Source organism: Eutrema salsugineum, unplaced genomic scaffold (assembly GCF_000478725.1).
Source record: "Eutrema salsugineum unplaced genomic scaffold, Eutsalg1_0 scaffold_1, whole genome shotgun sequence".
NCBI classification, from domain to species: Eukaryota; Viridiplantae; Streptophyta; class Magnoliopsida; order Brassicales; family Brassicaceae; genus Eutrema; species Eutrema salsugineum.
The window spans coordinates 1,194,691-1,221,575 of NW_006256909.1; the positions used below are offsets into that span (position 1 = coordinate 1,194,691).

At 35.8% G+C, this 26,885-nt stretch overlaps 4 protein-coding genes across 4 annotated transcripts; 2 read left to right on the top strand and 2 right to left on the bottom strand.

The window, feature by feature from the left end:
* The first annotated feature begins 6,385 nt into the window (after positions 1–6,385).
* Positions 6,386–8,459, top strand: LOC18030619 (transcription factor SPATULA). The gene is given in 8 exon segments (XM_006411854.2): positions 6,386–6,410; positions 6,413–6,888; positions 7,137–7,241; positions 7,319–7,384; positions 7,500–7,565; positions 7,677–7,931; positions 8,023–8,092; positions 8,177–8,459. Coding segments are annotated over 8 exon segments (1,119 nt in total). The 3' UTR covers positions 8,233–8,459.
* Positions 8,460–11,951: 3,492 nt separating this feature from the next.
* On the top strand, positions 11,952–15,117 carry LOC18030620 (nicotinate phosphoribosyltransferase 1). Its single transcript, XM_024149976.1, has 15 exons — positions 11,952–12,187; positions 12,281–12,425; positions 12,497–12,616; positions 12,708–12,842; positions 12,924–12,985; positions 13,091–13,166; positions 13,277–13,378; positions 13,479–13,595; positions 13,667–13,725; positions 13,813–13,987; positions 14,070–14,204; positions 14,305–14,403; positions 14,503–14,611; positions 14,702–14,814; positions 14,906–15,117. The coding sequence occupies exons 1-15, from the start codon at positions 12,033–12,035 to the stop codon at positions 14,981–14,983; spliced, it is 1,680 nt and encodes a 559-aa protein (XP_024005744.1). The 5' UTR covers positions 11,952–12,032; the 3' UTR covers positions 14,984–15,117.
* Positions 15,118–15,142: 25 nt separating this feature from the next.
* On the bottom strand, positions 15,143–17,801 carry LOC18030621 (PI-PLC X domain-containing protein At5g67130). Its single transcript, XM_006411857.2, has 10 exons — positions 17,614–17,801; positions 17,439–17,519; positions 17,219–17,341; positions 16,989–17,126; positions 16,545–16,643; positions 16,342–16,455; positions 16,059–16,248; positions 15,743–15,966; positions 15,558–15,644; positions 15,143–15,430 (listed from the first exon to the last, which is right to left on the bottom strand). The coding sequence occupies exons 1-10, from the start codon at positions 17,617–17,619 to the stop codon at positions 15,254–15,256; spliced, it is 1,239 nt and encodes a 412-aa protein (XP_006411920.2). The 5' UTR covers positions 17,620–17,801; the 3' UTR covers positions 15,143–15,253.
* A 663-nt stretch (positions 17,802–18,464) lies between these two features.
* LOC18030622 (mitogen-activated protein kinase kinase kinase 17) lies at positions 18,465–19,970 on the bottom strand. The gene has a single exon (XM_006411858.2). The coding sequence runs from the start codon at positions 19,887–19,889 to the stop codon at positions 18,813–18,815; it is 1,077 nt and encodes a 358-aa protein (XP_006411921.1). The 5' UTR covers positions 19,890–19,970; the 3' UTR covers positions 18,465–18,812.
* Between the last annotated feature and the right edge of the window lie 6,915 nt (positions 19,971–26,885).

Genomic DNA, 26,885 nt, shown 5'->3' on the forward strand with positions numbered 1-26,885 from the left:
ATTATACAAGCAATTCCTCAGGGTTTATACAGTTTTCCTATAAAAAGCAACCCATTTTTGTATAAAGTGTGATAAATTAGTTTAGCTAGTGAAAGAAAACGGTGTAAATATATGAAATCATTAGATTTTGTGATGGATATAAAAACTCCCGTATCAAACTGTTCTAGCTCCTGCAGAATTAGACTAGTCAAATTTTAGAATCAAGGCAAACATTAGTTCTAAATCTGAATTATATAAATCATGGATATATATGACCGACTTGTCGAATAATTCGGTTTCTTGTATTTACTAAAGACCGTTCGGTTTCTCTGGACCGATTTATTTCAATGCACCATCTCTATTTAATCATTGAAGAAGCGAGATTTTTTCTTACCAAGAAAAAGATAATCAGAAATCCATAAGATTTTAATTGAGATTTATCTCTATACTTTTTAAGTATATGTGCACATGATGTGGTTTTGGTTTATTTACTTTAAATATACTAGTTTTATTTAGAATTTATTACGAGACCGTAGATAGAGGATCACATTTGCTAATCTATGGATGATAAGTCAAATCCATGCTTATTCCCAAGAATGAAGTCTGCGATTTTGCGGATTTTTAAAGTTTGATTTGATCACGTTATTGGAAAAATTGAATATAATGACACGAATAATGGTAGACAGTGAGAGTTAAAAGCGAAGGTTTCAGCTTTTTTGTCGTTTTTGTGAACTAATTCCTCCACGAGGAAAAAAAACGTTTAAACTTTTCCATAATAAGAGAGAAAGACTTGCATGAAGATTTTAAATTATCGTTTGAACAGTATGGGCCTAGATGACAAAAAAAGAACAGTATGGGCCTATTAAGCCGTGTTTGCTAAATAGATACTGAGCATTCGAGCCTACACAACCCAATGGACCTAGCCCACAATTGTATTTTGAGTTTTGTGACTCCATATTAAAACCCATTTGCTAAATCTTGTTTTCTCCTCATAATGGAGTAATGGACCTAACGCATAAAAGTTTGGACAGGATTTACCAAATGAATATATACGGGTTTTGCAGATTTCGAGTCGGGTCGAGTCCATATTTATCTGAATATATACGGGTTTTGCGGATTTCGAGTCGGGTCGAATTCTTTTTTTTTTTTTTTTTTTCGTAAAAATCAGTTTTCCTCTATATATATATATTTATATTATATATATATATAATAATAATACACATTTATTTAACTGTTTGGGTTCGTTATCATATCTTTTAACAAGATTCTTCTGACAACTATAGTTCTTCGACTGTCTGTACGCGTGATGTTAACGCGCGAGAATTAGCGCGTGTAATACATATAGTCAAAGTGATTGGATTGTTTTACTGAGCGCAAGGAGAAAGTATAAGGCCATCTCTAACCATAGCACCAAATTTAGTGTCATGAATAGTGTAAAATTTGGTGTAAAAGTGAATAGTATTTTTTTTCATCTCAAACCACAACACCAAATCTCACACTAAAAACAATCTTTTATATTATTATATTATTAAATTTAAGATTCTCTTTATTTTTCATATTTTGATGAGTACTTATTATTCATAAAATAGATTAATTATAAATTTGTTATAACATTACATTCGGTGATAAAAAAACAAAAATTACAATAAAAAAAAAAATACTAAAAAGAAATTACATTATACTAATTTTCAGAATTAGCATATTCTAACCACAAATGTTCAATTAATGCATTTCGAAGTTCAATATGAGCTTCTCGGTCCTTGATTTGCCTATGCCGAGCTAAGAATTTTGTTTTAATTTAATAATTTTATGTTTAAATGTTTAATTAAATCTTATTATGAATTTTTAATCTTAATTTATTTATATATTAATAACAAAATTTTGTGCAATTCTAAATTACAAGAATGGATCCTACATTCTTAAAACTAATATAATTTAATTAATTAATAAATAGTAATATAATTATTTGAGTAAATGAGAAAAAAATAATATTTTAATGTTTGGTGTTGTGAATAATGTTGCAACACTATTCACAAAACACAAGAAAAAAAATTTGGTGCAATATTTGGTGCATCATTGGAGAAGAATCAACACCAAATTTAGTGTTTTGGTGCATGGTTGGAGATGGCCTAAGAGTGCGTATCAACCAAGTACACAACTCAGCTTTATTTAGACCGTCCGATCCTACTTAAATGTGTATCTATAAACTAATGAAACTATGACACGTGTGATTTAACTCTTCGTGGGAATACTCTAAAAAGGACGGTACCACACCAGATCCCAGCACCATACACCATCTTTTCTTTCTTTTATCCCTCGTGAAATAGCCACCGTCAGATCATGCTACGTCTGTGACGTAAGCTTATATGTTGCGCATCTCTAGGCTCCCGATATCCACTTGCTCATCCAACCGTCCGATCCTTTTTATTTTGTGTATGTGTGTGTGTGTGAAAATCTACAAGGGAATTATTATTCGTGGAGATAAATTATACTTTAATAATATCGTTTTTAATGTCCATCCTCGTGATTTATATCGTCTTACTAAATTAGCGTGTGCACGAGGTTTTCTTTATATTGATCATAAGAATGTACAACTCTGCAATTCGGTTATAACTATAGTTTTTGTTTTGATTCTTTTCGGCTCTATATATAAAATTTAGATATCAAGAAATCTGGTCTGGGTAATATTGGTTTGAAACTGTTTTTTTTTTTTTTTAATATATTTACTTTTCGATTACGATTGTTTAGAATAGACGAATTGATTAACTAGCTCCTTTTCAGTTCAATGTTAGATCGATTTACCTCGACACGACTCTAATTTAATTTGACCGGGCTTAACACTTGTTTTATATTAATGTTAAGTTGTTAACAATATGACTGTAATAGTAAATAAAAGAGGCTTAAAAAGGACTTGCGTACTGCCTTTGGTAAATAATATATCAGCTTTCGTTTTATGATTGCGTTGTTTAGTACTATCAGACTCCACTCATTAGCGACTTTAAATTACCAGTACATTTTTTGGTTATGAAAATGTTTTTAGGACCTATTTTACCAAAAACTTAAAGTTTGAAATCATTTCTTACTTCTAAAGCCTTGTTTTTTTTTATTAAAAAAAGAAAGAAATACAAACCAGTATTTTAAAAATAAATGATTATAACTTGCAATTAGGTTTCAAGTGGGGAGTTGTCTCGGGGGCCTCAGTTGACGTGTGATGTTGAATTTTGAAAGAGATCCAAATGATCTCGTGGTCCATCTCGCAGGGTATATATAAAAACATCATGTTATGTTTAAAAGTAATCAATACGGCAAAATGAGATGAAAAGTGATAATCTGAAACTTAAAATAAATATATGCATTAGATGCTAGCATTTGCTCTAAACTTTTTTTGCTTTGTTGAGTTTTAAAGCTTCCAACAAACAACTAAAAAACATATAACTAAACCTGAGTAGTGCGAGTTTTAATCACGTATCTTATATTCATACGTATTACGGGATTATTTAGTATGTTGCATATGCACATCAGCACATATAGAACTTCATACAGCGTACAACTGGTGTTTGTATGTAAGGAAAAGAGTAAAACGAGGATAAAAGGTGAAAAGGAAGTTTAGGATCATCTTTGTTTTTCATTTTGTTTTCTGACTTTCAAATCAGACAAGACAACGAGGTATGGGTCTTTTAACATACAGAGACTCAACTTGAAAATTCCACCAGTCCACCAATAAAAATAAAAAGACAAGAGAAAACATTCAACTATCTTGTTAGAATCTAGACAAAATATAAAATGTATCATGCTGGTTTTGAACAAACTATTAAAGATCTCAACCATCCTTTCATTCTTTTATTTGACAATTCTAGAAGACGTAAATCTGATATTTCTCAAATCATATGCATGTATGTTGAATTTATTGGATATTTTGTTTTTGTTAAAATTGAATTTATTGTCTTTGAACTAGATGCTTCAATTACTTGAGATATGTACGTTTATTTGGAAAAATTTAAACAGTTTGGGATGAATAGTTTACGTTTAAGCAAAGTATTATCAATGTATGGTTGCGGTCCGAGGGAGCCCATAACTTCCTTGTTATTTTTTTTTGGTCATCAGAAGTTATTTATATTAAATTGTTACATATTATTTATCCTGGTTAGTAGATTTGTGTTTTTTATTAAGATATGTAAATTAGTTTGACAAATATATGTTATTGTTTATTTAAGGGTTTTTGATCCGTTGCCTATCAATCCAAACTCAAAACTGAATAACGAAATATTATTTTGCTTATAACAAGTTGTTGAAAAAAAGTGATACATTTGTTCAAAACAAAGGAAGCGAAAAAAAGTGATACATTCGTAGTTTCATACGGGGCAAAACTTTCCCCGATCAACAGTATCGTTTAAATCATCTGAACGTGATGGAATTCAACATTTTTTCTTTGTTGTTAAAGGATTCAACATTTTGCTGAGACTTGAGGAAGGTTTTGTCCCAATGTTTGGTTTTAAAAGTTGAAAAGAATGCTGAGTTGGTTATTCCAGTTTTAATTTGAACATAATTTTTGTTATAAATTTATGTATTATAATATCCATTTTACAATCAATTTTTTTTGGTTGCGTTTGTTGTGGATGTCTTCAATTACATGTCTCATAATCAGACTCGACCATATCACTTTGATTAATTCTGAATTGTATCATTAGAACAGCTTTTAATAAATGATGTAAGAAAACAGCTTTCATATAATGCCAGAAAATGATCCTAATAAAATAATAGAAAAGCAGATGCTGAAAAATGCTGCAGGCTTTTTAGTAATTGTGTCTCATTTGCATTTTCACTGTTTCAGAAATTGTAAATACGAGGATAAGTATTTATTGTGTTTTGAATGTTGCAGTGAAACAAATGATGTAGTTAGTGCGCATTCATCAAGAAACAAGTACGATCGATGTTTTCAGTGCATACAAAAAGAAAGAAAGACAAACTATACAGTTAAAATATCAAATGATGAATTCTAAGTTTAACAGTACAAGTTATTACATAAGTTCTTTAGCAAAAAAAAAAAAAAAATTAAACGATGAACTCTAACAGTACAAGTTGTTAGATAACTTCAATTAATTTTTATAAGCTGCTATATATTATTGGCTGAGAAGCAAGATAAGAACGATACAAATAGATTACTTTTCTTAGTTATATTTACATATTAACAAATAGTTTATATGTTTTTTCTCTTTTTAACAATAAAATGTGCGTTGTCTATTTTCATGTGCAGTTGCACCGGGCAGAACGCAATTGGAGACTTCGGTGCATTCGCTTTGTTGCCGGCGGAACACGAATTCGGTGAACGTTGCCATTATCTATACAGTTACATGTTCTCTATTAATTATTACAATAAACCTATATTTTTTGGTCTATATATTATACCACGGAAAAAAAACACCAGATATGAATCCGGATTAGGTTATATAACGTTTTCTTTAATGAAAAACACTAGATTTAAAATTCGATGGTTGATTTATCAATTGTTATGTTCCCATTCAAAGACGTACGAGACTACGACGAATTGTATAGTTGAAAAGAAATGACACCGTAATTACGATACGAAAACTGATTTAAAGTCGCACGTGTATTTTAACGCATGCCAGTGGCATGGGCTTATGTTGAATAGAATAAAATAGCAACAAGCAACTAATGTATTCTTGTTCATTACGCCACGAGTTACAAAAATATAATATTGCATATTAAAATCATATTTTACTTACTAATTCATTTGTGTTTCCTAACAAGTAAGAATTGGATTTATCGTCCAAATTACTAAAAGTGGAAATAGTTTTGTCTAACATCCAAGACGTTTAACTTCTTTTCTAAAAACTAATGCAATTCAAAATATTTCTCCATCAATTTGACTTTGAGATAAATAAGTCTTTTTTATAAAAAAATTATACTGAGTTAATCCGTAGCACGAAGAATATACATATGCGTCTGAACAGATTTCTATTTTAAATAATGGACTATGAGAACGCAGATAAAAAGTTGTATAATTTGTTACCAAACTAACCCAAAAAAAAACACATAAAATGAAAAATACAAGTAAAAATAAAATAGGAGTTAACTCCTAGTACTAGTTTTAGTGTGTCTCACGTGCGACGAGGAAAAGTTTTGGGAGAAGAAAAAAAAAGTTTTTTCTGTTTTTTTTTACTTACCTTTGTTTGAAAAACCGTGAGCGGACACAAGCTTATTGCTTTTGCTACAGTAACAGCTACCGTCACTTTTAACTCTATGACAGTCCAATCATTTTAACCTCTGTCTCCTAGCTGGCGCGTGACGGCCACTCTCTCTTCTCTCTCTCTTTCCATGCCCATAAAACGAAAAACTCTGTTTTTTTCTTCATTTGCTTTAACTGCTTTTCTTTTTTTTCTCTCTAATGATATCACAGAGGGAAGAGAGAGAGAGAAGAAGAGAGTGATGGGAGATAAGAAATTGATTTCATCGTCTTCCTCGATTTACGATACTCGTACTAGTAGTAATAATAATAATCACCACCCACCGTCTTCTTCCGACGAGATTTCTCAGTTTCTCCGACATATTTTCGACCGTTCTTCTCCTCTCCCTTCTTACTATTCTCCGGCGACGATGACCACGGCGGCGATTGGAGTGCACGGAGACCAACATGCAGACGACACCAGAGGTTTCGCTTCACATCCGCCGTCTGGTTCTGCGCTTCAGTCAAAGCGCGCCGCTGATTTCTCTGATGTTTTAATCGGCTCCGCCGTTGGATCAGGCTCCGCCGCCTCCCCCGCCGCAGCGTGTTTTGGTTTCTCCGGGGGTAATAACATTGGTCAAGGAAACAGCTCCGGGACCCGAGTTTCGTCTTCTTCCGTTGGAGCTAGCGGGAATGATACCGACGAGTATGATTGCGAAAGCGAGGTGCTTTGAATTTCTCAATTCTCTCTCTCTGCCTCTCTGCATGTTCTAAAAGTTCCATCTTTTTCTGTTCCCGAGAAAATGTTCTACAGTGAATTTCTCTAACGGATCTGTACTTTTTCCCCCGCCTTTAAATGAGCAAATTAAATTTGCCTTGTTTTGTTTGTGTGTGTGTTTAAGTTTCTTAATGAAGCTACTGAATGTTAATTAATGCACATAGAGTGTTTGCTAATTTGCTTGAATGAAATCAGGAAGGAGTAGAAGCTGTGGTCGATGAACTTCCCTCTAAGTCTGGTCCTTCTCGTAGCTCCTCTAAGCGATGCAGAGCTGCCGAAGTTCATAATTTGTCTGAGAAGGTTTTTGCTTCAAAAATTTCTATTTCTTATATTTTTCATACACAATCAGAGATTTATGTTAATCTTTGTTCTGACAGAGGAGGAGAAGTAGAATCAATGAAAAAATGAAAGCTTTACAAAGTCTCATCCCAAATTCAAACAAGGTAAAAGCTTTATATATATGTATTGACACACCCATATGCATGAATCATTCTTTTGTTTGTTACTTCTTATTGTGTCTGATTTATAATATCCATTGCAATGTGTTGGTTGGGGAAGACGGATAAGGCTTCGATGCTTGATGAAGCTATAGAGTATCTGAAACAGCTTCAGCTTCAAGTCCAGGTCACAAAATCCCTCTCAAAATATATATATGATTTGTTCACTTAAAGTTTACTAAGTTTCCGGAAACAATCTCTGAAATTTCTCTGTTTTGACTGATGATGATCTTTGCAGATGTTGACAATGAGGAATGGAATAAACTTACATCCTCTGTGCTTACCTGGAACTACATTACACCCATTGCAACTCTCGCAGGCTCGACCTGTGATTCTTCCAGAAGCAACCAATGATCCTCTCCTTAATCACACCAATCAATTTGGATCGACTTCTAATGCACCGGAAATGATCAACACCGTGCCTTCTTCATACGCGTTGGAGCCTTCAATCCGGAATCACTTTGGACCTTTCCCTCTCCTTAATTCACACGCTGTGCGTAGTTTAGTAACACATTTTCACTCTATATAAACCTTAGGTTCTTGAGGGGATGTTTTGCTTACTAGAAATTTCATGTTTCTTATAGGAAATGAGTCGAGAAGGCGGGTTAACTCATCAGAGGTTGAACATTGGTCATTCCAATACAAACATAACCGGTAAAGTCTTTCCTGATTTTGAATCCTCAAGAAGATTTTAAGACTCTGTCAATTTTAAATCTTGCGATATTTGGGAATTTGCAGGGGAGGAGGGTGCGTTTGATGGACAACAACCTGACATAAAAGATCGACATACTTGAACAGCTTCTCTTAACTTTTGGGTTCTATGCGTTCTTGTTTCTTAGGTAGCAAGCAACAAAGCTGCATGTTAATGCATGGAGAATGCACTTAACGGTCTTTATTTTTTGTAAGATTTATTTTTCTTTATAAATTGTTGTTAACGCGAACTCTAGAGACTAGATTCACTAGTCTTTTGATCTGATAGCTATATATGTAAACTGAAGTTTAAATTTCAAAGTAATCGTTAGGTTTATTTATGTTTATGGTGGGATGTAAATTTCCTAGATCATCTTCGCATTGTAGTCAGACTCAATGAGTCGGGTTTGTAAATTACAGAAAAGCTTCTAATGAAGTTTTCTAAGTTTTAAAAACTACTTGAACTTGATTTCTTAATTAATCATTTTCACGTCGGCGACAGTAATGTAACCCATGCCTATTAAGGTTATATGGATTTAAAAAATAAATTAAGTTAAAAAATATACTCCACTAATACCATTGTAAAATATTTATGCTATCGATAAACATTCTGCAACAATTACTCAATTAGTGAAGATCTACCTATACAGGATAAAATCGATACTATTCATGTTATTTATTTTCTCTAATTAGAATTAGATTTTTTTACTCTAACTCTTGGAAAATATCATCATATATATTATAAGCAAAGTAAAATTTTGAGTCAAAACTCCTCATTCAATCTTAGGGTGGCTAATTACCCTTTACCCCTTCTTATATTTTTTAAATTTAAATCTTATAAAAATTATTAAAAATCGTAAATTAATTAAAAAATATTAAAAACGTAAATTAATTAAAAATTATGAAAAATTGTAAAATTAATAAAAAATTATTTAAAATCGGAATTTAATAAAAAAAATTTAAAATTTAATAAAAATTATTAAAAACAACAAACACAAATAAAAAGAATCTGTTGAAGGAGAAAAACACATAGAAAAAAACAGATAAGACAAAAATCTTTAAAATATGATGAAGAATTTGGAGAGAGGAAAAATAATTGGAGAAAAATAAAATAAAATAGAAGACAAAGTAGAAGAAGAAGAAGATAGGGAAGAGAAAAAATTGGATGAAAACCTTAAAAGTTGAGGAATTGGAGAAAGTAGAAGAATATGAAGATGAGGTAAAAGCCGAAAAACACCAGAAGAATAGGAAGTTGGTGATAACGAAGAAGACGATGGTAATGAAAAAGAAAAAAAAAGAAAGAGAATAATAAAACATCGAAAAAGAAGAAGAAAGGGAATAAAACCTCGAAGAGAAGAAATTCAAAAGATGTATGAGAGGAAAAAGGAAAAAATGTGGATAAGAAGAAGAAAACGTGAAAAAAAAAACCAGCAGAATAAAAAGTAAAAAAAGACAGAAAATAAAGAAGAAAAAAAAGAAAGAAAAAAGAAAGAAAAAAGAAAGAAAAAAGAAAATGATAAAGAAAAAAATTAAAAGATAAAAAGAGAAAAAGATGAATAATTCATATTAATTTAATTTTTTAGTTTGGTGGTTATTGATTTCATACACTTATTAGTATTGATTTTAAAGTTTTTAATGTTAGACAATGATTACTTTCATAGGTTAGCTTTATTTTAATTTTTGTATGTATCAAATTTTGGATCTAATTATTTTTGATTTATGACATAAAATTTTATTTTATGTTTCAATGAAACTTTTGGTCCGCGCAAGTCGCGGACTAAACACCTAGAGAGAGCGAGAGTGATATATTAAATTGTGTGTCTTATCTATTGATGACCGACAAAACCATTAGTTTTCATGGAGTATTTTCAACTGGGAAAATGCAAAGAAAAAGTGGGAGACACTAGAGAGGGAGAGAGATAGATGGTCGAAAAATAAGTAAAAGTGGAAGTTTTATAGCCACAAAGTCGTGGCCTTAAGCTCCATGGGAGGGAAGAAGAATGAAGAACTTAGAGGTAATCGGTGAATCTTTTCTCTGGCCAATTACACAGAGGTGATCAGTGTATCATACCAATACCAAGGAGACTTGGTTCCCAAAGCAAATGAAAATAGCCAAAGCTTCCACTTTCCTTCCTGGTTGCTAGAGATTTTTGTAGCCGATATTTAACAATGTGCAACGATTAAAAACACATGTCTAGTTCTAATTCTTTGGCTAATCTATTATATGATCGATATATTGTATACGTCTTCTATAAAAAGTTTTTTAGTTTGCATGATGATATATGTAAAGGAAGGAAGAAGAGTGTTGTGGTGCACTTTTTCTATTAATATATAGGTTCATCTTTTTCTATTAAAATACCCAAATTAAAATGAAATCCAAGCTAAACTATAGGGAAGGTTTATCTTTTTTTTTTATTAATATGTTTGGAATTACAAAAAATATCTCTAAAACATTAAAAAGAAAATAAAGTGTAAGAAATCGAAGAAGAAAGAAAACCTAGCAAATTTTGCCACAAATAGCAACCTTAGACGTTGGCAGCCTGATTGGATTCGGTTGCGACATATTACTTTGGTCGAGTGAATTTCATGGACAACAAAGATGGTTTGGATGTGGTAACATGAATCTGTTTTTGGTATTTTAGGTTACATTTAGTAGAATTATATGTACACGTGATAGGAAAGGTTACCTAGCTTCACAGTGGGTCTTGTGTTTAACTACATAACTTTTGAGGAAATTGTTTTAAAAGTTTGTGTGAGAGGGAGGAAGAGAGAAAGACGTAAAGAGAGAATTAAAAGCCTTTAAAGACATATAGATCTCGATAGGCAGAGTGAGTGATGGAGGGAATGAGTGAGAGAGAGAGGGATATAGGGAATGAGTGAGAGAGAGAGAGAGATGGAGGGAATGAGTGAGGGAGAGGGAAAGAGGGAGCAATGGAGAGAGGGAGAGAAAGATAGGTGAAGCGCAAAAATGAAAATGCATGAAAGACAATGAAGACAAAGTAGAAGAAGTTAAAAATGAGGAGAAATACAAGAAAAAAAGACAAAGACAACAAATAAGAAAAATCAAACGGTATAAAATGAGGAAAGATAGAAAACGAAGAAGTCACATTTATCTTAATTTAGTTGGTTATAGGTTTCATACACTTATTTACTATTATTTTTTGGACTTTTAGTTTTGGATGGTGTTTACTTTTTATGATTAGTTATGTTTTTGATTTCATATGTCTTAAATGGGTTGTTCTAATTCTTTTTGGTTTACAACTTTTAAAATATTTTTAACGTTTTTGAAACTTTTTGGCCTGCGCAAGGCGGACTAAACACCTAGTTTTGTTGATGATGCAAAGAAAACATGAAAGTGGATAATTTTTGAACAATCTCAAATTTCTCACTACCTTTTTGTTTTCTTTTAAGCAATCTCAATTATCTAAGTTGTGTACTGTATTAAAAAAAAAGGACTTACGAGAAAGAAAATTAAATAGGATTCTCCTTCAAAGGAAATCTAGGAGGAAATTTGGTTGAAGTCGACCGGAGTTGAAACAAGTTTTGTCGTGATTCTGACGTTCACGCTTCTCCTTTTGTTTATAAGAGCATGTACATCAGAGGATCAAGAGGGATTCATGGCATAGTTTTTGAGACAAAAGAGTTTAATACTGAAGAGACAGTATCATCCCGACGAATCTGAAGAGACGGTATCATCCCGAAATGGAGCATCCTGATTGGTCGAAAATTATAATTTTCGAATTAAAAAAAAAACAAAAAAAAAAATATTATTATATTCTGGTGAACCCTTCTCCTAGAGGTTCACTGATCTACATGCTCTAAGAATCACTAGTGTCCACTCTTCTCCTCAACACACGCACAAAGTCCTAAAAGTCGCCGGAAAAAAAAAAGAGAGCAGGGTTTAATGGAGGGGAAAGAGAACGGCCCTGATGGGAAGAAACCGGGTCGGGTCATCGACGGACCCACAAACCCGATGGTCACGCCTCTGCTCAACGATCTCTACCAATTCACCATGGCTTATGCTTACTGGAAAGCCGGCAAACAATCCGAGCGATCTGTGTTAGCCTCTCTCTCATTTCCGAAAAAGTTCGATCCTTTTGATCCTCTTGAAAAATCTGAGCTTTTTGTTTTTTTTTTCTCTCTTCGTTTCAGGTTTGATTTGTATTTTCGTAAGAACCCATTTGGTGGAGAATACACTATCTTTGCTGGTTTAGAAGAATGCATCAAATTCCTCGCCAATTTCAATTTGACTGACGAAGAGATCGATTTCGTTCGTGATTCGTTGCCTGGTTGTGAGGTAAACAATCATCGTGATTAACAAAAGCATCCATTTTTGTTTTTGTTTTCACAATTGCAAATCCAAAACAGGAAGCTTTCTGCGATTATCTCCGAGGACTTGATTGTTCTGACGTTGAAGTGTATGCTATACCGGAAGGCTCAGTTGTTTTTCCTAAAGTGCCTTTGCTCAGAATCGAAGGTCCTGTTGCTGTGAGTTTACTCATCTTTACTCTCTCATTAACCTCTGAATTAATTGGAGTGATCAGGTTTCATCAATTTCTGATTTCTTGTGCTTACTTAGGTTGTGCAATTGTTGGAAACTCCGTTTCTCAATCTCATCAATTACGCATCTTTGGTTGCTACAAATGCAGCCAGGCATCGGTTTGTCGCCGGAAAGTCTAAGCTTCTTCTCGAGTTTGGTGCTCGAAGAGCTCAGGTCTCCCCTGAAAACGTGTTATATTGTTAGCTTTAGATGTTGAGGTTTTGTTTGCTTCATCTCTGATATATTGTTATATAGGGACCCGATGGTGCAATAAGCGCATCAAAATATTGCTACCTTGGAGGTTTTGATGCAACAAGGCATGTCTTACTAGTGATTTTGTATTGTTTCGTTTTGTTTATGAAAACATCCAAAGGGAAGAGAGAATATGATTTTCTTGCTTTCTTGCTTCTTCGTTATGGCAGCAATGTTGCAGCGGGGAAACTGTTTGGAATACCGCTCCGTGGTACACATTCCCATGCTTTTGTTAGCTCATTCATGGTAAGCAAGTCATCTTTTGCTAAGTTTGAATACAGAGATTTATATGACGAATGTTCGGTGTTATTTGGGACATGAGTAAAAGATTTATCCTTTACATTGTGTTTTTGCAGAGTCTTGATGAGATTGTTGACAAAGCGCTTCGAAGTTCTGATGGGAAAAGCACTTGTGAAGATTTTGTTAGTTTGGTCCAAACATGCCTAACCAAGATTCAGGTTTGCTTTAAGTGAAATCTAGATTCTGGTTAAGTGTAATAATATTGTTTTGGATTGATCGATCTCTTTCTAATCTTTCTTGTATTTTGGTGGATGACAGAATTCATCTTCATTACACGGAGTTTTTTCCGAGACAAATCAAAGCGAGCTTGCAGCATTCACTTCATACGCACTGGCATTTCCCAGCTCCTTTCTTGCTCTTGTAGATACTTACGATGTGAGTTAAAACATTTTAATAAGATTTCTATTACGGAGTTACAAAGAATAATTCCTCTAACCACTCTACAGGTAATGAAGAGTGGAATCCCAAACTTCTGTGCTGTTGCTCTAGCACTTAATGAACTCGGGTGTGTGAGATTTCTTCCGTTAATGGTAGTCTGTCTTTGATCACCAATGCACTTTTTGAAGGTTCATGACTTTGTACTGCTATGCAGATACAAAGCAGTAGGCATTAGACTGGATTCAGGTGATTTAGCCTATCAATCTACTGAGGCCAGGAAATTCTTTTGCGCCATAGAGAGAGAACTTAATGTGCCTGATTTCGGGAAGATGATCATTACTGCTAGTAACGATCTCAACGAAGAGACAGTCGATGCTTTAAATAAACAGGTATTTCTCAGCTTCACCGTATAATAAAGGCAATTTCCTTATAGGATTCACCTTGAAATCAATCTTTCCTCTCTTAAAAAAGGGCCATGAAGTAGATGCCTTTGGAATTGGAACCAACTTAGTGACTTGCTATGCGCAAGCCGCTTTAGGTTGTGTTTTCAAACTCGTGGAGATCAATAATCAGCCTCGGATCAAACTCTCTGAAGATGTTACTAAGGTTTGGACTCTGGATTCTTTTCCGCATTGAAAGAATCTTGCTTCAAACTTTGACTTCTTCTTGACATAAACCTCGTACACGGTTTTTTTCGTGTCTTCAGGTATCGATACCTTGTAAAAAGCGTACTTACAGATTATTCGGAAAAGAAGGTTACCCTCTGGTTGATATAATGACCGGAGAGAACGAACCACCACCAAAGGTAAAAAAAAAAAAAAAAACCTTGTTTTCAAAGATTTCAAGCCTTGAAAAGTGAAGATTTGAAGATTTTCTTAGTCTTTTAATCTTTTCTGGATTTAAGGTTGGTGAGAGGTTACTTTGCCGTCATCCGTTCAATGAATCGAAAAGGGCTTATGTGGTGCCACAACGCGTGGAAGAGCTTCTGAAATGTTATTGGCGTGGAAATGCAGGTTAAAACAGAGTTTTTCAGTACTTTATGAGGATTTCTGACAATTGGTTACTGACTGATTATATTTTGCTTTTCTCTTCTGGCCATGAAGATGAAGCTAGGGAAGAGCTAGAGCCATTGAAAGAGATAAGAAACCGCTGCATCAAACAGCTTGAAAACATGCGTCCTGATCATATGAGAAGATTAAACCCTACTCCTTATAAGGTAATATTTATCCAACAAACACTCTTGAGAAACCCTGTTTTGTATCATGACCTCTCTGAGAGAAAACCTAATTGTTTACCTACACGTACAGGTTAGTGTCAGTGCCAAGTTGTATGACTTCATCCACTTCCTCTGGCTCAACGAAGCTCCTGTCGGTGAACTGCATTGAAAATTTACGAATATACATATAGTTATAGCCTCAGATTAGCCACTTTCTGAGTTCTCTCTTACACTGATCTCACTCTTTTTACAACACCATTATCTAAATAGACTTCTAGTCATCAACATTCCTCAGTTTGTTTTCTTTTGTCAGAATAAAAAAAAATTCAGAAGATTCCGTCTATTTCTTGAATGTTTGGTCATTTCGTGGAAAATGTATGAATGGAAAAGTAAAATCATTTATGTCACAGCAAAACAAACTTAGCTCACTGAGAAACTATCACCACAACAAGAGAGTCGCCGCAGAGATCATAACAAGAGGTGACAATCCAATTGCCTTAGAATCAGCATTACCCGCCGGAAGACCTCTCCGATCTGGTGAAGACTCTCCTCCAGACTCTGGTTTTGGAGCTGCCTTGGGAGGAGGAGCATCGCATGTTCCAAAAGGTGCGTTTGTCTGTGTGCATATATATATATATATATATGCGAAAACACATTTATCATCACTAGCTCAAGATTATGTGTATTGAGACAAAAGACTGATCTAAAGGATGAAGAATGTGTTTTGTGGTAATGTAACGTACCTTGCAAAGGACTAAACTGTCACAACCACATGTGAGACGACCGTTGGCTTGATCTACAGCTTCTGCAGCTCCACCACCATCACTCCTCTGCGATATTCATCAATTAGCACTAAAACACTCTGAAAATTCGCCACTTCTACAAAGGAACAAACTTTTACAAAACGTTAGATATGTCCAAGGATCACCTGGTAAAAATCAACCGCGATGAAGTTAGGCCATCTTTTACCCGCTGCTTCATGACAAGTTATCATCATTTTGCTCAACGGAGATGAATTATCCGCGCACGCTTGCGTTGAATTCGGATTGGTTCCAAAGTAGTTTTGGAGAACCAAAGAACGAGACTTGGTATCCAATGGAGAAGATTCATTTCGATTGAAGCATGATCCATCCTTCAATCCTTCATTACCATCTACACATAACAGCACAAACATCATCTTGCGAATGCTATGGTGGTCTCAAAATCAAGATTTTATGTTTGGTTCAAGATCTTTAAAACCCCACATTGGTTTTCCACCATGTAATCCCACTGGTAAGCAAAACCTTCTGAAGCTTCTTTATTCTTCTTGGAAGTGAAAACCACAAGCCTTTGGTTTTGCTTCACCATATCATCCACTGTGGGCCAGTCCGTACCGTCTTTGGGCATTCTCGAAACCGGGAGCTGGAACTTACTCAGTCCAGATGCTTTGAACACCTTACAAGAACATGATAAGACTCTTGTATTAGCCATTAGATATATATATATCGAAACAGTAAGTGTCAAAAGCAATTGGGCAAAATGTTCTACCTTAGTCAAGCCCTGTGGAGATTTGACATAATCTTCGAGGATGATGGTAACTATCTCAGATAAGTTTGATTCAAGAAAATCATTGATCTCTTTAAGCACATTGATAGCTGGTTGCTGCAGGTTAATTCGTTAAAAAACCACCCCAACTTAATCAATTTCTCTGACTCATATACAGATTCAATATTGATTCAATTACAACTTACAAAGGCAGTGAAGTTAAAGCAAGTCCCTCCTGTGGAATGACACAACCATATATCGTTCTGAAAGTCATATGTATCCAGCATAATCCCTCTCACACCATTCTACAACAGAGAAAAAAAAAAGAGAGTCACAATCCTAACTTCACATTTCAACATGTAAAAGAACTTTTCATTAAAAAAAAAAAAACATGTCAAAGTCTCAGAGAACAAAGCTTTGAGGAAAAGGTCAAAAATTGAATTATGAACTGGGTTGATTACGTGGAAAAGAATAAAAAGGTTTGATTGATCAAACCCACCAACTAAAGCTGACATTGTCTTTTATTAAAACCAAAGGCAACGAAGAATCTTGCAACTTAAGTCAGATCCCAAAATTAGCAAGAAAAATTCTACACGAAGTTGTCAAATAAAAAAAAGAAAATCGAAGTATGAGAATTTTGAAAGAGAGACCTTAAGCTGATTAGTGATGGAGTCTTCTTGATTCCTTGGTGAGATGAGGAAGGAGCCAGTTTCCGAATTTGCCCCCGTGATTGAATACGAATTGTGTGTCGTTAGCCACGAGTACTTGTTAAACGGCAAACCATTCACCTACCCATCATCAAAACCACATGCATTCCATCATTAATCATAGTAGAAACGGAAGAGAAGAAAGAATTCAAGAAATCTGAAACCGGTTCAACCTTGGAAGTCGGGTTGAGAGGTCGGATCCGGGTACAGATAGACCCGGTATTTCCGTTCGCCGGGCAACTCTGGCAACTCAATCCGGCGTCGCATCGGCTGCTCGAGCTACAAGTTTCTCCCATCTATGGATCGCAGAGCAGAATCATGCTCTCTGTTACTAATTTTCGAAAACTTCTAAAAAGATTCGTAAAACATTATAAGAGATTTGCGTAGAAAAACCTCGAGACTGTGAACGAAGGATGATAGACAGAAGGCAATGATCATCAGATTCAAGAAGCATTTGGGGAAGAAATTGGAACCCTGCATTTCAAAGATTAGACGTCACGCGAAAGGTTTTAGAGTTTCTTTAAAGCAAGAACATGGAATAGTAGAAGAAGAAAGCGATAAACAAAACCTCCATATTTGATGGGGTTTTTGTTTTTCCGTTGGAGAAGAAAGATAAACAGAGAGGAGACGGTGAAGTGAAAATGCGAAAGGTCTTCACAAGTGACGAAGAGATTAATGATGATGTTAATCAAAAACGCGGCGTTTGGTTGACAGTTGTTGTTACTTTTGTGGAATTTCCTTGATTAAGACTTTTTATTATTCGGATTCTGTTTGTCGTTTTAAGGTGATGATTTTTCTAATTCAATAAAGTAATATATCGCTGATAATTTGGTTTTGTTTTTAAATACTCTATGCGCAATAATAATATCATGTTGATTACCTGAATTATGTTAGACCGAGTCATTTTTGAACTTTATTCTTGTACAGATAGACACTAAACAATATCATATTGAAACAAATAATAGTATCGGTGACTAAGATGCATAGGAGTGATTATCCACGTCGAGGTAAACTAAGACAAACAGAAAAGTATAACATAAATTAGACTACTATCATTCAAACAAAAAAACATAAATTGGACACACAAAAAAAATACTTCTCATCACTCATGACTCAACTACTCACTTTAGCTAATTTTTTTTTAATATGGTTCCAGCCCATTTTCTAGCCCAATTATTCAATTTATTAAAGACGGACTTGGGGGCCCAAATTGTACAGTTGAACACCTTTTTCGATCTTCCCTCCTTCCAGCTCAATCTCGCCACTAATTCGGTTGGCTCAGGCTGAAAACCAAACCGAAATCTTCCTTACACATTACTGTTTAACTATTCATGGCCTTTTCTAATCCCAAAATTTAATCCAATCTTTTGCTAAATCATTACACTTGGAACGTTTAACACGTGCGAAAACCAGAGCTATGAGTCCATGAATTACAAAGTTTGGTGACTTAAATTAGTCGGTGGGCAAAAAATTCTTCTATCCTTCACGTCTGACAATTACATATTAATATTAGTAATAAAATAGCCGACCAATCATAAATCCAAGTTCCGAATTAAGAATGTCTGTTACAAAACATTGATTGGTGTGTAACAGTGAAACAGGGAGTTAAAAATGGCAATTTCAACTCTCCGTTCTTTCAAAAATATTCTAATTTTTTTTACATGAGTCAACGAGCTAATTAATAAATATTATATCAGGACTTTTAATTAACCCATAATTAATCTCCTCCCTATGACTTCCTCTTTCTCCACTAAAAAACTACTCCCATCACCTGACGTTGACCCAATCACACGAAACCGACCAATCAGGTGCGTTCTCTGTGACCAAACCACTGATTCTCTCCTCCGGCGAACGTACCAAAAAACTAAACGGCGAATAATAAACCGGTGAACCAACCGTTACCGAATCGTTAACCGGAGATTGAACCGAATTCCAATCGGGAAAATCGAAAGGATCTCTCGGCGAAACCGAAGCCTCGTCTTCTTCGCCATACCTCAACGAACCACTACTAGTACTTGTACTACTAGTCTCATCACCATCAACGGCTAAGAATGGATGATCCAAAAGCATCTGAGCCGTCCATCTCTCCGCCGGGTTTTTAACGAAACATTTCCTCACGAAATCTTTTCCTTCCTCCGACAATCCCACCGGAATCCTAGGAACCTCCTCGCCGGAACCGATACGAACCATTAAAGACATTACATTCGTAATCCCTTCCTCCAAACACCATGCCGTTTTACCACTCGACATCTCAACTACAGAGCATCCCAGTGCCCAAATATCCGCCGGAGATTCGAATTCGCCGTGATTAACCGATTCCGGCGCCATGTACAGAGGCGTTCCTCTGATATTAACCCTAATTTCCTCCCCAAATTCGCCTCTCCGTTTCGCTAACCCGAAATCAGAGATTTTCGCATCTCCGTCACCGAAAACCAAAATGTTCTCCAGTTTCACATCGCAATGAGAAAACCCATTCGCGTGGATATGACACAGTCCTTTAACAATCGATCTCGTGAATCGACGGACATCGTATTCCGGCAACGCCTCGCCGGATTTCTTAATCCTGGCGCCCAAATTGCCACCGGAAGCATACTCCAGAAACAAATTGTAGATCTCTTCTCCGTTCTCCACCGTCTTTCCTTCTCCGAAACACCGCACGATCTCCGAACACTCGCCGAGATCATCCAACACGTCTCTCTCGTTCCTCAACGCGGCTGAGCAGACCACTCCGGACGATTTCACAGCCATCAACGCCGGAAATCTCGTCGAGCTCCCAGAGGTAGTGGCTAAACTAACGGTGGAGAAACTCCCGTGACCAATTGTTTCTCGACGAATCCACTCCATTAATTTAAGCAAAAAGAAGAAGAAAAAGAAGAAGAAGAAGAAGAAAGTCTATGAAACAGTTTCTCTCTACTTTCTTCTGCAGCCCTACTTCTACTTTTTATATATACTCTCTACATTTCTTTTCCCATTTTTGTTTTGAAAAATAATAAAAGAATAAAATATGTAAAGTTTGTTGTGAACACTGTGTTGTTTATTAATGCACGTGATATAAAGCTTATTACAGTATTTATTTTTATTTGACAAAATATGAAAATTCCTCATGGCCAGGAGAAGAAATAGCGGCCAGTAAAGAAAACGTGGGTGGTGAGACAACGAAGACTCTTGTTTGTTGCCTTCTACTCGTATTTGATTTATTTCTTCTTTGCCCTACGCATCACGCGCTTTATAAAAGAACTTAAAAAAAAATATCGTCGATGAAAATATGTATAGCCAGAGCCGTGCTTAGCTATAGCACCATAAAAATTAAAAAGTAATAATCTAGTGTTGATCATAATTCTTTTTGAATAAATTAGTTTTTATTAGTGTAATTGTTTTATAATTTTTTAGCTATAAAGTATAAATTACGCATACTTGAATTCGATTATGTTTGTTTTGTAAATTTATTGAACTCGTTAGTATTTATGTTTGATTGTTTTTCTGTTTTAAATAATTAAAAAGTCGTAGTTCTACACGTTTGTTTGAAGATCTACCATGTGATTCGCGTTTTTCTTAAGTAGCGTAAATATCGGATGGAAGATCCTTTCCATTTTTCTTTGAGATTCTATATTTTGTTTTCCCTGTCGTGTGAGGTATTTATATGGCTGTAAAATATTGGTTATTATCTTAAATAAATAATAGAATGGTCATTACAATATTAGGGATGATGAGTGATTCCCTCTCCTATAAATTGTGTAAATTTAAGAAAACGACTGTGAAAATCTCATCCACATAACATTATCAACATGTGCATATTTTAGTAGATACTCAATATTGAATTACTTGTTTTTTCTAAAAATAATTCCCCACAAATTTGGTAGTCGGAAATGAACTCACATTCTTGTGTTTCAAAAAGTAATATCTTGATTTTTAGTTTACTTAAGCTAACTTCCAGATATAGAATATAATCAGTTTAATTTCCGTTAATATAAATAACAAAGGAATATCCATGAAACGACATGTTGCTAGTTTTCTTAGGTTGTTAAAGAAACTAATCACATACGGTATCCCACATCTCTTCAATGCAAAGAAATGTGATAGACAATAATTAGCAAACATAAAACACCTTTTTATGATAAGTCCACATTAGTATGATAAAAATATAAAAGACATGTTAACATTTGATCAAAGTACCAGAAAGTACAATGTTAATCAAACCCCAACAGAAGAAGCGTAAGGTCCGTATAAATATAAATATAGCTATGCTTAGTGTTGTTACTTTACGTGGTATGAATTAAAACCAAAACAAATAATATAAAACGGTGTGAACTGGATCCCAAAAACAAAATAAAAAATAATAAAATGGCGTGAATTTAAGAAAGACCCGTAGACGACTGAAATGGGCCAAGTTTTTTCACACGGACGTTATATAACTTTGACGTGGCCATTTGATTTTGTTCCAGGCGAAGTATTGGTCAATGATTAAAACGATAACAATTGCATGGCGACTTCTGTCTTTTATTATTTTAAAATCGACCGTTTACCATTATTAGATGCACCAACCTTCACCGATTATGATTAGAGTTTTATGCGGTGTATTCAAAAGACTTTCGGTTGCTTTGAGTGTTTGAAAATAAATGTGGGGAATCAGTGAGCAGAGAGGGTTTAAGAGTTAAGACACAGTTAATTACGCTTTCGATTATGTGGTTTTGTAAATTTAACTCATCAATATTTATGTTTAATGTTTTCTGTTTTAAATATCGTTTGAATATCAACAAATATACACAATTTTATAAGTATATCCGATATTTGATATCTCAGGTGTTTATAATCTTTGAATCCGAATCCATGTAACTAAAAATAGTTCTGACTAATTCAGAACTAAATTTAGATTTTGATATTCTTAATTTCTAAAGTATGCAATTATGAAAATGGCATATATCATACTCTTTTTTTTTTTGTCGACGGCATATATCATACTTATACAGAAAAAATTTGAAATGATCCAATCATTGGTTTTTATTAATTTTAAATCTTACGATAAATAACGATACATATATATCGATGTATCATTGTTTATCTACGCAACAACATTTGCCATTCATTGGGGGGCTAAGAAGGCAATATAGTAAAGAGTGATCCTCATCAGGGGCTGTGCATATGTTCTTGCAGTCGGCATCCGTTTTACAAGGGCCTTTGTAGTGACATGTGGCTGAAAAAAATATTTAAAACAAATAGTTTGAATTAAGTGATTTTATGTAGCATTTTTTATGTATAAGAAGAAAATTAGAGGAAGAAAACGTTACCAGTTGATTGAGAAAAAAGGAAGAAAAATGATGAGGAGCAGAGAAGCCAGTTGAAACTTTTGTGCTGACATTATTTCGTAAGGATAATTTTGGGGTTTTCTTCTTGGTTTTAGAGCAAATGGGACTCTTTCTTTATATAAGGAAGTGGATGGGTTCATCCATACCTAAAATTAATTTCTTAACAAGTAATATGTAATTGCAGTAATGTCTAACATATCCTATGAAATCTTGCATTAATTAGATACCATATTTACTGAAACAAAATTCCAAAATTAAATTAATTAATTTATTATATACCATAAATCTTGCATTTAATTATATATATACCATAAATTCTTTATGTCCAATGCCATATATGACAAACCAGGAGATCCGGTCAAACAGAAATAAATTATTACAAACCAGACCAAAAAAGTATAATAAAAAGTAAAAAATATAAAGAATTAAGTATCACCGAACAAGAAACTCCAAAGTTGTTGTGAAAACTCAGAAACTTTATTAATCACTGGAATGTATATATAGAGTACATAGGGAATCTAGGTTAAGTACAATGCCCTGATGGGCCTAATGGGCCGGTATAAGAGTCCATATATGATATGTGTTATAACACTCCCCTTTGGACGAGTGAACCGGGTCAGATACTCAATCGGGATCTCGATAATGCGCTGGGGAATGTTGCCTCATTAAAACCTTACCAGGAAAAACCCAGTGAGACAAAACCATGGTGAAGGAAAAAGAGTACAACACGCATTACTCCCCCTGATTGTAGCATCACTGCAGATCTCTAAGTCTATACATTCCTATCTGTTTGACGAGCTTCCGGTGTGTTGAATTAGGCAATGATTTGGTGAAGAGGTCAGCTGAATTCTCACTGGATCGGACCTGCTGAACGCTGAGAGTGCCGTCCTTCTGCCAGTCTGAGGTTGAGAAGAACTTCGGTAGAATGTGCTTCGTCCGATCTCCTTTGATATATCCTTCCTTGAGCTGAGCTATGCATGCCGCGTTGTCTTCATACATCACCGTGGGCTGTGTGTCTTCGTCCATACCACAATCTCTGCGGATGTACTGAGTCATGGAGCGCAGCCAGACGCATTCCCTACTAGCCTCATGAATGGCTAGGATTTCAGCATGGTTTGATGAAGTGGCAGTGAGTGTCTGCTTCATTGATCTCCAAGAGATGGCTGTTCCTCCATGCGTAAAAACGTAGCCAGTTTGAGACTTGGCAGTGTGCGGATCTGATAGATATCCTGCATCGGCGAAGCCGACTAACCCATCTTTATTTTGGTTAGTATAGAAGAGTCCTAAGTCTTGAGTACCTCGAAGGTATCTTAGGAGATGTTTTATACCGTTCCAGTGCCTCTGAGTTGGAGATGAACTATATCGAGCGAGGAGGTTCACGGCGAAACATATGTCTGGTCTAGTGTGACTAGCCAGGTACATTAACGCTCCTACAGCACTGAGGTATGGCTTTTCAGGACCAAGGATTTCTTCATCATCCTTTTTGGGACCAAGAGGGTCATCACTTAAGCTTCTAACTACCATTGGGCTGGTCAATGGGTGAGCTTGGTCCATATTAAATCGCTTGAGTACCTTTTCGATATAAGCCGATTGATGCACAAGGATTCCTCCTTTGATGTACTCAAGTTGTAATCCCAAACAGTACTTTGTTTTGCCTAGGTCTTTCATTTCGAATTCTGCTTTTAAGCAGTCGACTGTTTAGGAGATCTCACCAGATGTTCCGAGGATGTTTAGATCATCCACGTATACTGCTATGATTACAAATCCTTTGTTTGAGTACTTCTTGATGAAGATGCATGGACTGATGGGGTCATTTTTGTAGCCTTCTTTGATGAGGTAATCGCTGAGGCGGTTGTACCACATACGCCCACTTTGTTTCAGTCCATACAAGGATTTGTTCAGCCTGATGCAGTATTGATCTCGAGATGCATTTTTGTCTTTTAGTTCAATGCCATCTGGGAGTCTCATATATATTTCGTTGTCCAGGGGCCCATAGAGATATGCGGTTACAACATCCATTAACCGCAGATCAAGATTTTCTCTTATGGCCAGACTTATGAGGAATCGGAATGTTGTTGCATCCACCACTGGAGAATAAGTCTCCTCATAATCGATTCCGGGTCTCTGTGAGAATCCTTGTGCTACAAGCCGTGCTTTGTATCGAACGACTTCACCGAGTTCGTTCCTTTTGCGCACAAAGACCCATTTGTGGCCCACTGGCTTGATGTGTGATGGGGTCCGGATGATCGGACCGAACACGTTTCTGAGTTTGAGACTCTTTAACTCCACGTTTATGGCTTCTTTCCATTTTAGCCAATCTGTTCGATGTGTACACTGTGTTATTGACGTGGGTTCTAGATCCTCTTGCGTGAGCGCAACATCAAGTGCTACTTTGTATGCAAAGAGTGCATTTAAGTCGACTTCTTTTCGATTCCATTGTATTCCGGACATATTGTAATTGATGGAGATCTCATTGTTATCTTCTGAACCTGGAGATTCGGCGTCCCGAACTTCCATTGAGGGTTCATTAGATTGAGTCTCAGCCGCGGCTATGTCTGATATTGCAGGAATCCCGGTTTCGGTTATTGCACCTTTCTTTGATTTCCGGGGATTCTTATCTTTGGAACCGAGAGGTCTGCCCCGTTTGAGACGTGGTGCAGACTCTGTAGCAACTTGGGTCTGTCCCGTTGGGACAGCTATTCGTACTGGTGCATTACAAGCTGGGATGTACGATTTGGTTACTTTGGTCGGGTCAGCAAAGGAATCTGGCAATTGATTAGCTAGCTTTTGATAATGAATAATCTTTTGGATCTCTGAATCACATTTTAGAGTCTGAGGATCTTGCCAATTTAATGATGTTTGATTCCATGAAAGATCTTTGACCAGCTTGTTTGTCTCACCACCTAAAGAGGGATATACCGATTCATCGAATTGGCAATCCGCATATCTAGCCTTGAAGAGATCTCCAGTGGTTGGCTCGAGATATCTTATGATGGCGGGAGAGTCAAAACCAACATATATTCCCATCCTTCTTTGAGGTCCCATTTTGGTTCGATGTGGTGGAGCAATGGGTACATATACTGAACACCCAAATGTTTTGAGATGGGAGATGTCTGGCTCATGACCCGAGAGTAGTTGGGATGGGAAATATTTGTGTTCACTAGATGGCCGGATGCGTATGAGTTCAGCAGCATGTAATACTGCATGTCCCCATGCTGAGGCCGGGAACTTTGATCTCATGAGTAATGGTCGGGCTATCCATTAAATGCGTTTAATGAATGATTCAGCCAATCCATTTTGAGTATGGACATGTGGTACAGGATGTTCCACGGTTACCCTCATGGCCATACAGTAGTCATTAAACGCTTGTGAGGTAAATTCACCAGCATTGTCAAGGCGGATAGTCTTTAGTGGGAAGTCAGGGAAATGGGCCCGCAATTTTATGATTTGGGCCAAGAACCTAGCGAAGGCTTGGTTCCGAGAGGACAAGAGACAAACATATGACCAACGGGTCGATGCGTCTATAAGGACCATGAAGTACCGGAATGGTCCGGAAGATGGATGTATAGGTCCACAGATATCGCCCTGGATTCTTTCTAGGAAATGAAGTGTTTGTTTAGAGATTTTAACTGGTGAGGGCCGAGTGATCAATTTGCCTTGAGAACAAGCTGTGCACATGAGGTGTTGAGGATAAGCTCGGTTTTCTTTGAGGGTATGCCCTTGAGAATTTTGAATTAGTTTACGCATCATATTTGCATCGGGATGACCGAGCCGGTCGTGCCAAATAGTATAATCAGTAAACCGGGCTTTGAGAGTGGTATTAGCTTCAATCATACTGACTTTAGCATGGTAAAGTCCAATAGAGAGCGCGGGTATGGTTTCGAGGATTTGTTTATGGCCGTCTACGGTTTTAGTGACTAGGAGGGATTCTTTGTTCCCTTGACCTTGGGTTTCTATGTGGAAACCATTCTGTCTTATATCCTTGAAGCTCAGAAGATTTCTCTTCGAACTAGGAGAATATAGAGCATCTGGTATTTCAAGTTGTGTGCCATTTGATAGCAACACATAGGCATGGCCATATCCTTCGATAAGGTTTGAGGGACCCGCGATGGTGCTAATATTTGCGGTTTGATAGGTTAGGTTTATGAAGTAACTTTTGTTGCTTAAGATAGTGTGGCTGGATCCACTATCTACGACTATGGTTTCCATTTGCTGGTGTGCTTCATTATGAATAGAAGATAGAATCCAGTATTGAGGAATTCAGAAAATGTGATAAATCATAAAGTAAAGCAGTGTCTGAGAATAAAGGCAAATGGAAAAAAAAAAAATGAAACAAATCTCAAAATGAAAAAAAAAAAATAAAGAACAAAATCAAATTGTATCAGAGTTTCAGATGATTGAATTAATCGAGGAGATCAGCTGTTTCATAGTCCATGGGGTCGGTCTGCTCGTTTGTGGTGTTCTCATCATCAAGGAGGTCGTCACCTTCCAGGTTAGCAGCATCGAGTGGTTGAGTCATGTTGGCTTCAGCAGGAGC